General features: G+C 43.8%; 1 protein-coding gene across 3 annotated transcripts in view; it reads right to left on the reverse strand.

Moving 5' to 3' along the window:
- The window catches only part of L3MBTL4 (L3MBTL histone methyl-lysine binding protein 4), a 311,741-nt gene that overhangs the window by 28,792 nt on the left and 266,474 nt on the right, over window positions 1–16,475 (reverse strand). Inside the window, exon 15 of one of the 3 annotated variants that reach the window (XM_082353572.1) lies at window positions 1,572–14,308. The exons of the other annotated variants lie outside the window; for them this stretch is intronic. Within the exon in view, the coding sequence (XP_082209698.1) occupies window positions 14,274–14,308 (35 nt within the window). The 3' untranslated portion in view covers window positions 1,572–14,273. Of the gene's footprint in view, window positions 1–1,571; window positions 14,309–16,475 lie in introns of those variants that run through there. 3 annotated transcript variants of the gene reach the window in all.

The following is a 16,475-nucleotide window of genomic DNA, read 5'->3' on the forward strand; positions in this document are numbered from 1 at the left end:
GTCCAGAGTAATGAGGTTTCAGTGTAAATCCTGTCAATTTATGTGTGTGTATAAGTATGTATGTATGCATATATTTTTTTCCTTCACTTTGGCATATTTCACTTTTTTGGGCAAGTTATGTGGATGCGCTAGCTTCGTGGTTCTCAAGCCAGATTAGAATCACCTGTGGAGACTTTAAAATCTGGTGATGCCCAAACCAACTAAGTCGGACTTTCTGGGGGTGCCTATGGGGAGTGGGCAGTGGTGCTTTTACAAGTTCCTGTCACCAGGGCCGAGAATCGCTAGCCTAGGGCCATATCTCCACCCTCACCACCTGTCCTGCTCTCTTCTCTCCTCCTGTCTGCACGGAGACCCTGAGGGGAACTATAAAGGGGCACACTCCCCGAGGCAGGGTCAGCTCTGGTGCCTCCAACTCCTGCCTGGGTTCTCAGGCTGCACAGTCCAGGGGGCCGAGCAGGCCTAGCAAAGGGGCTGGCGAGGTGGGGGGCGGGGTGAACTGGTGAGCACGCCCCCAACTTGCAGGAGGGGACCCCCAGGGCCAGTCTGTTGTGCCATCAGGAAGGTGAGCCCAGGGCTGCCCGATTTTCAAGAGAAGGCAGAAGTCTGGGTTTTCATGTGAAAACCTCTTGGTTTTTAAATGCTTGCAACGAATTAATAAACATTTATGAAAACTCTGTGCTGGCCACACAAGCACCTGCGTGGCCAAGCCTACAAATACCAATTCACAATGTTTGAGCAAGCACAAATACCCCGGCTGCAAGGATAACTGGATAAACGTCTGCAGAAGGAAACACGAGCAATGTCTGGAAAGCTGTCATTTTTTGAACAGTAGAGATAAATCTGCATTTGCTTATTTGTAATTTAGTGGTGCTCTCCGGCACCCAAGAGTGTAACTTACATTAACAAGCCCTCAAAAAGACTTTGTTACATGAAGGACAATTTAAACCCGTAGGTTTACAACCACTGTAAAGCAAGCATACAAGCAACGCAAGCAACACACCCACCCAACTTGACTGTCTGAGAGCCTCAGGACAGAGCTGCTCATGCTGCCGTGCGATGCGGCTCTTGTGGGCGTCAGGCTAGTGCAGAATGGGTGGCGGGGAGCTGAGATTCTGTCGTTACTACAAGCTCTCTGGTGATGCTCGTGTGACGGATCTCAGGACCAGACTTCGAAGCAAAGCCTTAAAAGTCACACAGGGGCTTCCCTGGTGGCGCAGTGGTTGAGAATCCGCCTGCCAATGCAGGGGACACGGGTTCGAGCCCTGGTCCGGGAAGATCCCACATGCCGCGGAGCAACTGGGCCCGTGAGCCACAACTACTGAGCCTGCGCGTCTGGAGCCTGTGCTCCGCAACAAGAGAGGCCGCGTCAGTGAGAGGCCCGCGCACCGCGATGAAGAGTGGCCCCCACTTGCCGCAACTGGAGAAAGCCCTCGCACAGAAACGAAGACCCAACACAGCCAAAAAAAAAAAAAAAAAAAGTCACGTAGGCTGGTTATAACCCCAGGACACTTCCAAACAATAAGACTGATTCTCCCTGAAGGTGGCACCCTGTCTTTTTTCACCGTGCCTGGCACCTATTAGGAGCTCAATAAATACTTGCCAAGCGATGGAGCAAATGAAATGAACTTGGAGCATCCCCAGTGCAGGGCAAGCAAAGTGCTGGGGGTGGGGACAGGACGAGGGGACGAGGCAGCAGAGGGGTCTTGCCATCCACCTGGGGAAGAGGCACGAGCACAGGGCAGGTGGCAGTGAGGTCGGCTTGCGGTTTCTAACCAGGAGCCGTCAGAGGTACCCCCAGAAGACACAGTGAGTCTCAGGGTGAGGCCTCTGAGAGTCGCTCGGAGGGGTTTGGCTTTGTCCCTTTGGTCGTGGGGAGCCAGGAGCGGCTTTTAAGCAGGGAAGTAAGGTGATCAGATGAGGATTTTAAGAAGATCATCATGATAGTGATGTGATGGAGGGCTGCTGGGAGGAGACCCCCAAGGGTTCTTGTTTAGAAACTAAGTTCAGGATGGTGGGAAGGTTACGTGTACTGCTGGCTGCTGGGCCTTCAAATTTCCATTCCCGCTACAGAAAATAAACCTCCTAAGATGGCAATGGCCTTATAACTCTGGTCTCGCTTAAGTGCCTAGTTACAGATGCCTGAGAATCTTTTACCCAAAGGAATCTGTGTCTCTTTGCAAGGAATAAGCCCGAAGAAAACAATAATACAGAAAGAAGGCAATCTCTGGTTGTTATTAATTCACATGGGAGACTTCAGGAAACAGTGAAATCAACTTGTAGAAGAGAATGCACCTGACCGTTAGTAAAACTGAACAACTTCACCTCCAAACAAATGAAATTTAGTCACAAACCTAGAATGATCTCTTTCCCTACGAAAAAGGGCTGCTGTTGAGAAAGTGAGCATGTCCTAATCCCTACATCCTGTCATTATTAATTCTGCTTATGTGCATGGATAGGAATTTATCACATTTGTTAAATAAATAGGAACTGAAGTAGGGCCATGAACAATACAAGCCAGAGCCCTTTCCTGTAACAGGACAGAGACCTTGCACAGAAGCCCAGCATTTCAGAGAGAGAAGGAGCTGAACCACCATTTCCCTGCAGTGGAGGCCCTGTAACATGATCCCTGTGCTTTCCTTGCTGGAATAAAGGACCCCTTCCTGTTTTCCCATAGCAGTGCGTACTTCTCCCACAGTAATTATTTTATTTTGCTCAAAGCGTACTGTTGCGGAAAGAGCAAGCATGGATTTTAGAGTCAGATAGATCTGGGTTCCAATCCCAGCTATTCCAGAGTCAAGTTGTGTGACCTTGGGCACGTTACTTTACCTCTCTGGACCTCACATTTCCTCCTCATAAAGCGTCATCTCATCTGAGATAGACATCAGTTCAACCTAAGAGTAATTACACATGCCAAGCCCTGAAAGTCCCGAAGATACCTTGAGAATCCTTTTCAGTCTTCAGTATGTTTCACTTTTTTTTTTGTTCAATGAAGGAAGGTGGGCTGCCCTTCTGTCCCAGGGTCCCAGTGGTCCCTTCACATGATAAGAGCAGCAAAGGGTGGTTGTGGAGATTAAACGAGATACATGTGTAAAATACATGGCACCTAGGATTAAATACATAATATTTTCTTTCTCCCTACTTTACTCATTGATGTCCCTACCTCTCTGACCTCATCTCAGCATCTGTCCACACTGAGTGTGAAGCTGAGAGCAGAGTCAGCAGGTCAGGTGGCCACTGTGACTGAAAGTTCTGGGAAAGGTGGCTCCTGGGCCTTGTGGCCTTGTTCTGTATCCTGAATGCACGTCAGAGGGGTTTGAGGGTGTCTATGATGCATGAGAACGACTCATCGATGGTCCTGTTTCCACATGGCGTTGTTCCCATATAAGCCTCTCACTGGTGGCTTCCAGCTCCCCAAGGAATTCATTCCAAATGGAATGAATGCTCCAGGTAAACGTGGGGACGAGCCCAGCCTGGGGAGATGGGGCAGGTGGCATGTCTCCAAGAAATAACCAACAAAGGCTAGAACATTTCACTCAGTTTGAAAGAAAATATGCCCACTGTTGAGGGCAGTAAAAGGACAATACAGTCTTTGGTATTTCAGCCTTTATTTCCAAACTATTTTTTTCCCACATTTTAGTGATGGGCTGTAACCTGGACAAACTCTTTTTAACTAAGCACATTGATGTTTGTGTCTGTTTGTCTTTTGTTTTTCTATTTTCTTAAGATGAGGCATAATCAGCGATGTTAATTTACACCAAATGAACTTAGCCATTTGTAGCTCACCAAAGAAAATAGTTCCACTGAGAGATCCTTCAAACAAAAATTTTACAAAATTATGCATTATAATAATAGTCATGATTTATACAACTTCTGTGGCTAGTTTAATCTGTGTAGTAAAAGTTATGAAAAAGTGGAATTGTGATTATAGCTATTATTTCTACAAGGACACAACCTGAATAAAAACTGTTTTTTCCCCAACAGTTTTATTCAGACAGCACAAGAATGGAATTTGCAACAGTTCAAAAAACTTACATATACTTCTAACTGAATAAAGTTTTTATTGGGTAATTTAAAAAATACATGTTTTTGCACTAAGGAGTTCTAGACCCTTAGCTTGTTAGTAAAGTTAAGCGAATGAGTGAATGAATGAATGAACGAGTCAGCGGCTGTAAAGAACCACGGCCCTAAATGAAGTCAGCGGGGTCTCCGAGTGCCCGCGGCAGGGAGGACAGGGGATCGGAATCGTGGGCCCAGCTGCCCTGGTTCATACCGCTTCCTCTCCCAGGAACAAGAGCCCACCATCTCCCCTCACCCCAGTCCCTGGGCCCTTATCGCCCTTCCCCTGGGTTCCAGGAGCTGCTGGGAGCCCCCTGTCCCCGAAATCCTCTCCAGGTCACACTGGGCACCTGCCTGACTCCTTCTCCAGCACGAGCTCGGAGATGCGTGGAGGCTGGGCCCGTGCCCACCTCGTTTACTGCTTAGCGCAAGAGGTGCGCTCAAAAATGATCTCTGGTGTCTCTCAGACACCTTAGAAAAGATCTTCCTTATTCACATTTAAGAGACAGTTACACGGCGCTTATTATGTCCCTGTTACTCATTGTTCTAAGTTTAAAAAAATTTTCCAAATATCAACCTCTCAAAATTAATCAAGCCCATTACAGGGGAGGAATCTGAGGCAGAGTGGGGTTGGGTAAGTCGCCCGAGGGTCCAGGGTTGATTTGCAGGATTTGGAGCCAGCAGTGTGGGCTCAGACTCGGTGATGGCCACTTGGAGGGAAAGGGGCCTGGGGTTTCTCCTGATGCAGGAGCCAGTTTCCGGCGACAGCATCACCCCCGCGAGGTAAGGGTCTGCCAAGCACGGCCACGCCTGCCAGCTGGGCTCTCCTGAGGGGGAAGTGAGATTCCCTCCTACACTTCTGTCCACTGGCCCCCTTCTGCTCTCTGGAATTGCCTGAAACAGTCCATTTTCTCTTCCGCATAAAAAATCATGGTCTTATTGTCCATATAGATGTCACACCTTTACCTGCCTTTACAAACGGTCCACAATTCAGTTGTTTTCCCCAAATGGAGATAAGGCTCATTTTCATCATTCTGATTTAGTGAGACTTTGTTATTGGTAGAACAGGGTGCATCCAGAAATGTGGTTTTCCAAAAGTATATTTAAGGCTAATTTTCAAAATGGTTGGAAAATCGCTACATTCAGAATGCCAGCCGGAGGAAATGGTTGCCTCCGGAGGGCTACGGGTTTGATGCATGGGTCTGGCAGTCACCATCTGTGCTTTCTGCAGGGGCGGCCACGCCACGCAGGGATGTGCAAGGTAAAGATGCAATCGAGGACGTTAAAGTAAAACAGCAGTGGGCTCACTGAACTGATTAAATCCCACTTCCCACCATGGTGTGTGTTCCACCTGCATCCAGCCTTCCCATCATGGAGCACTGCACGTGGAACCTAAAACTTGTTCTTTAAAATATTCAACGCATTACAGATAGGCTGTTTCTGAAAAGTTATTTACACCATGGCCTTTCCTATTTATGAAAATAAAAGGAAAATAGAAACTCAGAGCTCAGCCATTTCTACACACAGTAGAAATGCAATCATCTGAAGAAGAGATAGCAAGTTAATAGGAAGAGAGGCAGAACACAAACAAGTAGACGGAAAAATAAAACGTAACAGGAATGAAGATGAAACTGGAGGGAGCAGAAAGGGAGAACAGATCTAGTATATAATACAGAGCAAAAGACATGAAAGATAAAAATGAAAAATTCTAGCAAAGTAAAATTGAAATAAAAAAAGAATTTTTAAGGAAAGATTAGAGAAGGAGATCCACCAGATACGTAACTAGTGTCTCTGAGAAAAAACAAAACAGTAAAACAAAATAAATACTTGTATATATAATAAAAGATACCCTTTCCTGAACATTTTGAATCTATATGCTTAAACATACTTGAATCTATACACTGAAAGGGCTACCATGGGCCACATCAGGTGAATGAGAATACAATACCAGGATGTATCTTAGTAAAGTTATTGTAGTTTAAAGATAAACACTGATTTGGGCAGCTAGGAAAGCCTCCGCTCTCTCCTCAGATTTCCAAAAACAGAACCCAGGAATGGCAGGGAAGATGGTGAGTAGGAAGTGCCAGGAAGCCATTTCCTCTCTAGACAGCAATTGCACTGGCAGAATGTCTGATGTAACTATTTTGGAATTCTGGAGTCTATCTGAAGGCTTGCAGCTTCCAGGGGAGGCTTGGATGGTAAATCACAGTTAATTTTGGTTAACTCTGGCTCTTAGCGCAGCGGTGGCTACCCATTCCCCACCCTCAGTCCCGTGGCAGGCAGCTGTGCCCACGTTCCCGGACCAGCTTGCATGTGACCTGCAGGAGCCAGGTGGGCAATGAGGACCATGTCCTCCAAATACCAGGGCTCCGTGTTCTGGCCGCTTCTGACTGTGGAGCTGTGGGCACGGAGGCAGATGCTGTTGCTGCAACCCTCACTGGCTGAAGTGGCTTTCATGGTATTTAAGGAAGGAGCGCCTTTAAGTATTTTTCCCTTCACTCTCCTCTCCCCCTTTTATCCCTTTTGGGAGCCAGGTACTTAAGGATTAGAGCATTCAAAAGCAACTGCATAAAGGGAGAGTTTAGAAAGTCATTACACATACCCAGGGAAAGATGTGGCTCAGAAAAACCCTAGAAAACCTTATGTTTATACCTCAGGTTGATCCCCAGTACAGAAACACTCTACAATTATTAAAAACAAAAACAAAACAGCATTTTTTCCCCTGGGTGAGGGGAAAAAATCTGATTAATAGAGACACCATAGTATGAGATTCAAACATCCAGTTTCCCACAAAAAACAACAAGGTATACAAAGAAGTAGGAAAGTATGACCCATTCAAAGAAAAAATAGAAAGACAGAAACTGTCCCTAAGAAACTGTCTAGTAAGTCTGCCATCCTGCTCAGATGGCAGACTTACTAGATAAAGACTCTGAAATAGCCATCTTAAAGATGCTCAAAGAGATTATTAGATGCTTAAAGATGCTTAAACAGCTAAAGGAAGATGTGAACAAAGTCAAGAAAACAATGTATTAACAAAATGAAAATATGAATAAAGAGAAATCATAAAAAACTAAAAAGAAATTCTGGAGCTGAAAAGTATAATAATTGACATGAAAAATTCACTAAAGGAATTCAAAAACAGATTTAAGCAGGTAAAAGGAAGAGTAAACTTGAAGATAGGAAAATTGAAATTATCAAGTTCTGAGGAATAGAAAGAAAAAAGCTTGAAGAAAAGTGAACAAAGTGTAAGGGACCTATGGGACAGCATCAAGTGGACCAACATATGAATTGTGGGGGTCCCAGAAGGAAGAAAAAGAAAGAGGGAGGGGAGAGAGAGAGAGAAGAATATTTGGATAAATAATGGCTGAAAGCTTCCCAAATTTTAGGAAAGATATGGATCTACAAATTCAAGAAGCTCAATAAACTCCAAGTAGGATAAAGTCTAAAAGAGCCACATTGAGACACATTGTAATCAAACTGTTGAAAGCCAAAGACAAAGCGAGAATCTTAAAAGCAGCAAGAGAAAAGGAACTCATCAGGTACAAGGGATTCTCTGGAAGATTATCAGAGGACTTCTCAGCAAAAGCCTTGCAAGCCAGAAGGTAGTGGGATAATATATTTAAAGAGCTGAAAGAAAAAACTGCCAACCAAGAATTTTACATCCGGCTTTCTTTCAAAACTGTCTTTCCAAACTGAGGAAGGATCTAAGACGTTTGCAGACAAGCAAAAGCTGAGGGTATTCACTGCCACTATACCTGCCCTGCAAGGAGTGTCAAAGGGAGTCCTTCAAGTTGAAATGAAAGGATGCTAGACAGTAACTCAAAGGCATATGAAAGTATAAAGTTCCCTGGAAAAGATAAATACACAGACAAATATTAAAATAAGTATTATTGTAATTTTGGTTTGTAACTCTATTTCTTATGTTCTACATGAGTTTAAAGACTAGTGCATCAAAAACGATTATTAGTCCAAGTTTTTGAACGCAGAGCAGAAAGATGTAATTTGTGATGTCAGTAACTGAAAGGTGGTGAGGATGGAGCTGCACAGGAGCAGAGTTTTTATATGCTGATGAAGTTATGTTTTTGTAAGTTCAAATTAGAGTGTTATAATTTAGGATGTTAAATGTAATCCCCATGGTAACCACAAAGAAAACAGCTGCGGAGTATACACAAAAGGAAATGAAAAGTGAATTAAAACATTTCACAACAAAAAATCAGCTAAACACAAAAGAATACAATAATGCAGTGAATGAGGGGCAAAAGTCCTATAAAGTATATAGAAAACAAATAGCAAATGGCAAAAGTAAATCCCTTATTATCAGTAATTACTTTAAGTGTAAAACGACAAACCTCTCCAATCAAAAAAATAGAGGTTGGCAGAATAAGTAAAAACCCACGATCCATCTATATGCTGTCTAAAAGAGATTCATTTTAGATCCAAAGGCATAAATAGTTTGAATGGGAAAAGATATTCCATGCAAATAGTAACCAAAAGAGAGTGGGGTTGTTATACTACTATCTGAAAAAAGAGACTTTAAATCAAAAAGGGTTACAAGAGAAAAAGGACATATATATTAAATTATATATAAACACTTACATACCTAATAACAGACTCTCAAAATATATGAAGCAAAAATTGACAGAATTAAAGAGATAAATAGTTTTACAATAATCACTGGAGACTTCAATACCCAACTTTCAATGATAGATAGAACAACCAGACAAGAAGATAAGTAAGGAAATAGAGGACTTGAACAATAAACCAACTAGATCTAACAGACATATACAGAACACTAGCCCGACAACAGAATACACATTCTTCTCCAGTTCACATGGGACATTCTCTATGACAGACCTTATGTTAGGCCGCAAATCAAGTCTCAATAGATTTTAAAAGACAGGTATCATACAAAGAATCTTTGTTGACTACGATAGGATAAAATTGGAAATAAGTAACAGCAGGAAAAGTGGAAAAAATTCACACATTTGTGGAAATTAAACAACACACTCTTAATCAATGAGTCAAAGAGGAAATCACAAAGAAAATTAGAAAATACAAGTATTTGTCTCTTAAAGATACAAATTTAAATGAAAACACAACATACCAAAACTTATGGGATTCAGTGAAAACAGTGCTTAGAGGAAAATTTATGGTTGTAAATGCTTGCATTAAAAAAAAGAAAACTCAAATCAACAATCTGCCTTTACAACTTAAGGAGCTGGAAAAAGAAGAACAAACTAAACTCAAAGCTGGCAGAAGGAAGGAAATAATAAAGATTAGAGTGGAGATTAATAAACTAGAGAAGAGAAAAACAATAGAGAAAGTCAATGAAAGCAAGCGTTGGTTTTTTGGAAAAATTAACAAAACAGAAAAGATTAACTGAGAAAGAGAAGACTCAACTTACTGAAATCGGAAATGAAAGTGGGTACATTACTACCAACTCTGCAGAAATAAAAAGGATTATGAGACCACTATGAAGAGCTGTATGCCCACAAATTGATAACATGGATGAAGTGAAGAAATTCTTAGAAACACAAAACCTACCAAGACTGAGTCATGAAGAAATGGAGAAGCTGAACAGATCTATAACTAGTGAGGATATTGAATCAGTAATCAAAAACTCCTCGACCAAAAACGCCCTGGACCAGATGGCTTCATTAGTGAATTCTACTGAATATTGAAAGAACTTACATATACTCTTCTCCAACTTTTTGAAAAATTGAAGAGGAGAGAACATTTCCTAACCCACCAGAAAGCATCTAAATTGGAAAAGAAGAAATGAAATTATCTCTGTTCAGTGATGACATGAACTTAAATGTCCACTGATGGATGAATGAAGAAACAAAACGTGGTAGATCCATAGAGTGGAGATTTGTTTAGCTTTAGGAAAGAATGAAATTCTGATACATACTGCAACATGGATAAATCTTGAAGACATTATGCTAAGTGAAATAAGCCAGACATAAAAGGATAAATACTGTATGACTCTTATTTATATGAAATACCTAGAAGAGTCAAATACACAGAGACCAAAGTAGAACAGTGGTGACCTGGGGCTCAGGGGGAGGGGGATGGCAGTTACTGTTAGAGGAGGACAGAGCTCCAGTTTGGAGATGGAAGGTGGTGAGGATCCCACGACAATGTGAATTTATTTAATGCTACTGAACTGGGTACTTAAAAATGGGTAAAATGGTGAATTTTCTGTTACGCGTATTTTATCACAATAAAAAAAACCTAGAAGACAGTGGAGTTACATCGATCACATATTCAAGGAAAGGAAGTGTACGAAAGGATTTAATGTCTGACTAAATTGTGTCTCAGATACACAGAGTCGGTGTTTGTCTCCTCCATCTCATCATGTTTCCCAAGACTCTTTTACATCCCAGTCATGACTATTCAACAAGGGTTTCTTTCTTTCTTTCTCTCTCTCTCTTTTTTTTTTTTTTTGAAGATGGTAAATTGAAAGTAATACATTTCTGATTAAGAAGCCTCTACTTTCTCTTTCTTTATAAGACAGGCATTAAAATTTAAAAGCCAGAACATGGAATAAGTGCTAATGAAAATGTCAGCAAGTGAGAGTTTAGGTTTTAAAATGTCGAGAACAAGAAATACAGGATGAGTGTGAAGGGTCCGGCAGCTCTGTTTTATGCCTTTGAAACGTCCTCCAAATATCACATAAAAAACCATTTGTGATTCATTTTCATGAATGATGACTTAAATTATTAAAAAAAACCCAGGTCTTCCCTGGTGGTGCAGTGGTTGGGAATCTACCTGCCAATGCAAGGGACACGGGTTCGGGCCCTGGTCTGGGAAGAACCCACATGCCGCGGAGCAACTAGGCCCGTGAGCCACAACTACTGAGCCTGCGCGTCTGGAGCCTGTGCTCCGCAACAAGAGAGGCCGCGATAGTGAGAGGCCCGCGCACCGCGATGAAGAGTGGCCCCCACTCGCCGCAACTAGAGAAAGCCCTCACACAGAAACGAAGACCCAACACAGCCATAAATAAATAAATTAATTAAAAAAAAACAAAAACAAAAAAACCCCCAAATCTGGAAAAGTCTAATAGAAAAGCAGCGTCCATGGAGGCAGGGTGAGTGGTTTCTCCAGTCAGAGCCACCTGTGTCGAAGACTTAACCCTGCACCGTTTCTCTTGTAAGACAGATCTGGTTTCAATCTGCGTTTCTTCAATTTTTATCAGTGTTGGCCTAGATTTCCAAAGCTGAGCTAAAATGGAAATAGTCTTTTCTCCCTTTAACCCATCTGTCTCCTTTTATTTACATAATATTTTTTTCCCTGAATAATTCTGTTTTTTTTTTCTTTAAAAAGGCAAAATGGAAGTAGAATAAACAGAAACTTTTTCATCACAAAGGGAAACTTAGGATCTTCTCTTGGGGTTTATACTCAACAGGGCCTCAGGACTAGTCCAAATTCAGTGAAAATTAGCAGGAGGTGAGGCTCTAAAGCAACAAGGCTCTTTCTCTAAGGCTCCATCATCTCAGGCTCTCGTTTCTCAAGTGACTAGTGACTCCTCCCAAAAGACAGAATGACGGAGAATTTCTGAAAATCTGCTCATGTCGGCCTCCTTATTCTGAAGTGAGGAAATCAAGCTGGATAATTACTTTGCTAAGTACCAGCGAGGGACGGGTTTACAATTATGCGGGTTCTGTTGTTGTTAACTGCTGCCAACGGAATAATTTATCAAGTTACGGCGTCTCATTGAGGGAATTGAAAAGCACATTACCAGTAAGAAATGATTTCTAAAGAAGACTTAATTACTACTATATGTGTTTTTAATGTTGGCTGAAGATACACAGGGAGACAGGCTAAAGTGGCATGTGACAAGTCCTCAGTTAGTCTGTCAGCCCTGAATGCATATTGAGAAAGACATAAAAAATTTAAGAAAGATCAAGACCTAGAAGCAGATTTTCTTGTCGTCCCCAAATAACTGCAGTATTTGCCGGTGAGGTGAAGGTTCCGGAAGGCAGATACCTGACAAAGACAGTTCTGGGGACTTCAGCTGCAAATTAGGAGAGGGGCTGGGTGACAAGACGGTGTGGAGAGATGTAGATTTGGTTGCATTCTGACTGATCCACACCTGAATGGTTATTTAATCCATTCCCATATTTCCAGGTCGCCAAGGCCTTTTCACCTCCTACTCAATCTATTCAACACCCTCCTACATACACACATTTATTTATCCTTGGGAAGGCGGCAACATACCAAATCCTCCAGGTGCCTCCACCTTACCCGTACCATATCCAACGAGCAAGTGCTCCTAGCTATTGACAGACAGGCTCAATGTAAACACAGGGGCTTCAGGAATGCAAGTGACCTCTCGGACACAGAGGACAGAGGTCAAACTGTTCTCCCATGTTCATAATTTCTTGTGATAATACAAACACATGGTCCAAAATAACAGAATGACTGGCTGACGGAGAACTGTTGAAGAGATTTTTAAGTCAAGGAAAAACCATTACATCCGGTTTAAACAATGGCCTGGGCTGCCTTTCTGATTCCCATTAGTAGGCAACCTCGCTTCTGGATGGAAACCTTTTCTTTCGTCCTTTGGCCTGACGCACATTAAAACCAAGTTTTCCTTAAAAACAGAATTTGTGGTCACTACCCCAAAGTGCCGGCTGGACATTTCCGGGGCTAGTTCAGGTGGCAGCGCTGCGTGTGGCATAACTAACATCTATAAACTGGATGCAGATTACGGGGAAGCAGAAATGTGATGTAAAGACGGTCAAAGGATAAACATGGAGAGTTGGGGAATAGTTTCCCTGGAGAGCTGTCTGGCAGGGACACAGCAGTGCTCTGGGAAATTTAGTTATATTTATTTGCCTGTCAATGAAATAAAGATCAGAGAGGAGAAGAAAAACCTCAAGGAACAAGGCGAGTTGTCACAAAGGTCATAAAGAAGAATTGCAGGTTTCAAGCCCCTGGCATAGAAAATACATTTTGAAAACATACACAAGTGTCTGATTCTGATGTCAGTTTTGCCAGAAACCAACAGGATGAACCGTTTTTCTCTTGAGTAGTGGTGACGACGTGACAATGTACTGCACGTGCAGTTTCTCGTGGTCTGCGCCCTTGCACAGATGATTTGCTGCACTTTACCCTCCAGACGGGCTTGTCCTCTTGTGCCGCCCCTGACCCACTCTCTTCTCCCCCCACCTCCCCATCCTCAGGTCCCTCGGATCCGAGGGACCTGGCAGATCACTGGTACACACACTCCCTCTTCCGAGGGGATCTGAATCTGCAAAACTGCCGCAGCCGCCCCCTCGGGGCCCCCGCAGGGCCGCAGGCAGAGAAGCCCCAGTGCGGAGCCCAGAGCCGCACGGAGTCCAGAGTGCTGGGCCGCGGGCAGGGGTGCAGGCGGAGGCCGGGAGGCAGGCGGAGCTGGGTCCCCACGGCCCCCGAGTCCCCTGGCAGAGCTGAGGCACAGGGCCGAGGGGCAGGCCCACGGCCCACGTGTGCGGGTCTCTGGGGGTGAAGCCCGGGGACCCCTGTGGTGCAGGGTATCAGGAGCACACACTCCGCAGGGCCCTGGTTCTGCCCATGTTAGAAACTGGGCAAAAAGAAAGAAGAAAACACGACAAGCACTGGCTGTCCTCAACAGAAGAATACATTGTTTCCCCTCGGAAAAATATTTCAAAAGCTGATGTTGAAAGAAACATGTAACAGGGATTTAAGGCAGTTTAAATTCAAACGGACGGCTCTGGACAGTGTGAGATGCCGGCCCCACCGCGGCCCAGGAAGAGGGGAAAACAACCTACCCTGGATCCTGACACTGAGTCACGGGACAGCAGCTGTGGAATTTTATTTACTTTTTCTGGATTTTACATGAAATGAAGATGACCTGGCCCCGCCCGATACAGACCCTGGGCAGGAGCCGGAACACTGGCAGAGAGGCACACGAGGGGGAGGGAGCCCTGGATGCTGAGGGCGGGACCGGGAAAGGTGTGCAGAAGCCACATATGTCTGGCTCCATTTCCAGAATTTCCAAATTATAATCTCTCGGGTGGGGCCTGAGCATGTGCATTTAAAAAAGGTTACACAGGTGGTTCTGATGTAGAGCAGGATGAGGGCCACTGCATAGGCCATGGAGAACCACGGGAGGCTCTGAAGAATCATATCCAGGTCCTCTTTCCGTGGACATCCAAATCCAAGTCCTGATACACAACAGTGGTAGATTCTAGAAGGGCAATTACCACTGACTATTTACTATAGAATTCAGCGGCATCTACTACATCTGAAAGTGAGAAGAGATATTTCATGTGTTGTGAGCATGCAATGTGATTCATAAAAAGTGCTAAAACAGGAACAAGCCCTACCATTTCCTCCCCACCCTGAACTCTGTGGGCAAACTGGAATTTGTACTTCCTGTAAACAAACCATTTCTAACCAGGAACACTGATTCTTAGATAACTGGCTAATCCTTTAGAGAACCTCAAACCAACGGTATGCCTGGGCTCCAAAAGAGTTAAGGTTTAGAAAACATCTGAGAGCAAAGATTCTGACTAGCTATGCTAACAAGAGAGGGGTGTGAGGATTCCAGCAAAGTTGCCTAAAGCTATGCAAGTTCATAATGATTTAACCTTTTCTCAGGGACCCCAAACTAACTGCAATCAACTTGTTGGCATTTGGAAAGTGATGCAGAAGTGGGTGGCAGAAATTTTATATTACCTCTTAGGATTAAAGTACTCAGATATTTTAGATCGCGAACAACATAAAGAATACACTTCTAGGACACAGCTCTTCTCCCAAGGAAATAAAATGTTAACATGTGGCTGTTGCCTATATAGCTTTTGATCAGAACTATATTTCATAGCACGTGTCTTCAAATACATTTCTGCTGCTGCACAGACAGCCACAGATGTTATACTTTTAAAGTGTCTCTAAGTATCCCAGGCTGGAGAGGCTGAGGTCCAGGGAAGGGCAGCTTATTGTGTAATATTTTGCAGAATCAAAATCGTGGACAAATAAAGATGGCCTGGTGCTAGTAAATCACTCTCTGCCTGAAGACGGTAGTGCAAATAGTCCCCTCGGGCTGTATTAAGGGGAGGTTTCTAGTATAAAGGCTGCCCCTTTGGTCCTTAATAATTTATTATAGTGTAGTGGAGGCAAATGATAAATTATATATTAGGCCATAGTCCAGAAACTTCCCTCATGTACACCTAGGCTGAAGTTGTCATTTTAGTCACATTCAAGAAATAGATTCTCTTTTCCTCACTTGTCTTCAGGGGCATTTCATTCAAGAAGCATTGAATAAACACATTTAAATTCATTCCAGTTATAAAAGAGTCACTACCTACTGAGCACCTACCTATATTAGGTGCCATGCTTGGTATCTGTCATTTAAGTCTCTCTATTTAATCCTCCCTCCAGTTTTTTCAGGGGAGGTATTACTATCTTCACTTTTCTAGAGAAGGAAATTAAGGTTCAGAGACGATAGGCAATTTACCCAAGACGAAAAGGCTAATCCGGCAAAGCCAAGTCCAAAGCCGGACCACCTTACATTGGCTCCTTTCACATTTGAAAGACCAGCTCAAGTCTTCTGACAAAGCCAGCAGTTCCCTTGGTTGTGCTGATCTGGATGGTGTGTGTGTTTCTATGACTGCGTCTATTATGCAGTCATTGTTTATAAACTTTTCTTCACGAGATTACAAGCTCCTCGAAGGCAGGATGCACGTCTTCTCGTCCGTCTCTGCAAACCCAGGAAGCAGCATCCACTCGCTCAAAGTTTCCTAAGCGACCACTGTGTGCTAAACGCTCACTTAGGGCTGCAGATGCAGGAATGACCAAGATGCATGTGGTCCCCATCCCCACGGACGGACATTCCAGGGGGGGAATGGACAGTTAAACGAGCAACGGAGCATACTGAATGCTACCAGAGGAAAGGTACAGGGGTTACAGAGTCTATAAGCTTAAAGCGTGGGACTGTTCCTATCCTACTGGGAGGAAAGAGGGCGGGAAGGGACCTGGTTCCCTTTAGTGGGGACAGTGGCTGAAGAGGGAAGATGTCTCGGTTGAGGTGAGAGCCTGACTCTGATGTAGCCAGGGACTGCGTGGAGGTGAAGAAGGGGGAGACGATGCTGGGAAGAGGAAACAGTACGAGCAAAGGCAGGAGGCGAGAGGAAAAATGAGAAGGAGGCGGTGGAGAAAGCTGGGGCTGCAGGTGTGGGCAGGGCCAGACCAGGAAGGTCCTGGAAAGCGTTTTATTCTAAGGTTACTGGAGAGGCCGTTGAAGGGATTCACGCACTGAGTGATACGATTAGGTTTGAAAGTTACTTTAACACAAAGGGGAGAATGAACTACATAGCGAAGGAAGCAGAGGCAGGAGACCAGATAAGAAGACAGGCTTGGAGTCCAGGGGAGAGACCCTGGGGGCTGGACGAGGGCCTGGCAGCAGAGATGGA

The sequence above is a fragment of the Balaenoptera borealis genome, assembly GCF_965194805.1.
Source record: "Balaenoptera borealis genome assembly, chromosome: 14".
Classification (NCBI taxonomy): Eukaryota; Metazoa; Chordata; class Mammalia; order Artiodactyla; family Balaenopteridae; genus Balaenoptera; species Balaenoptera borealis.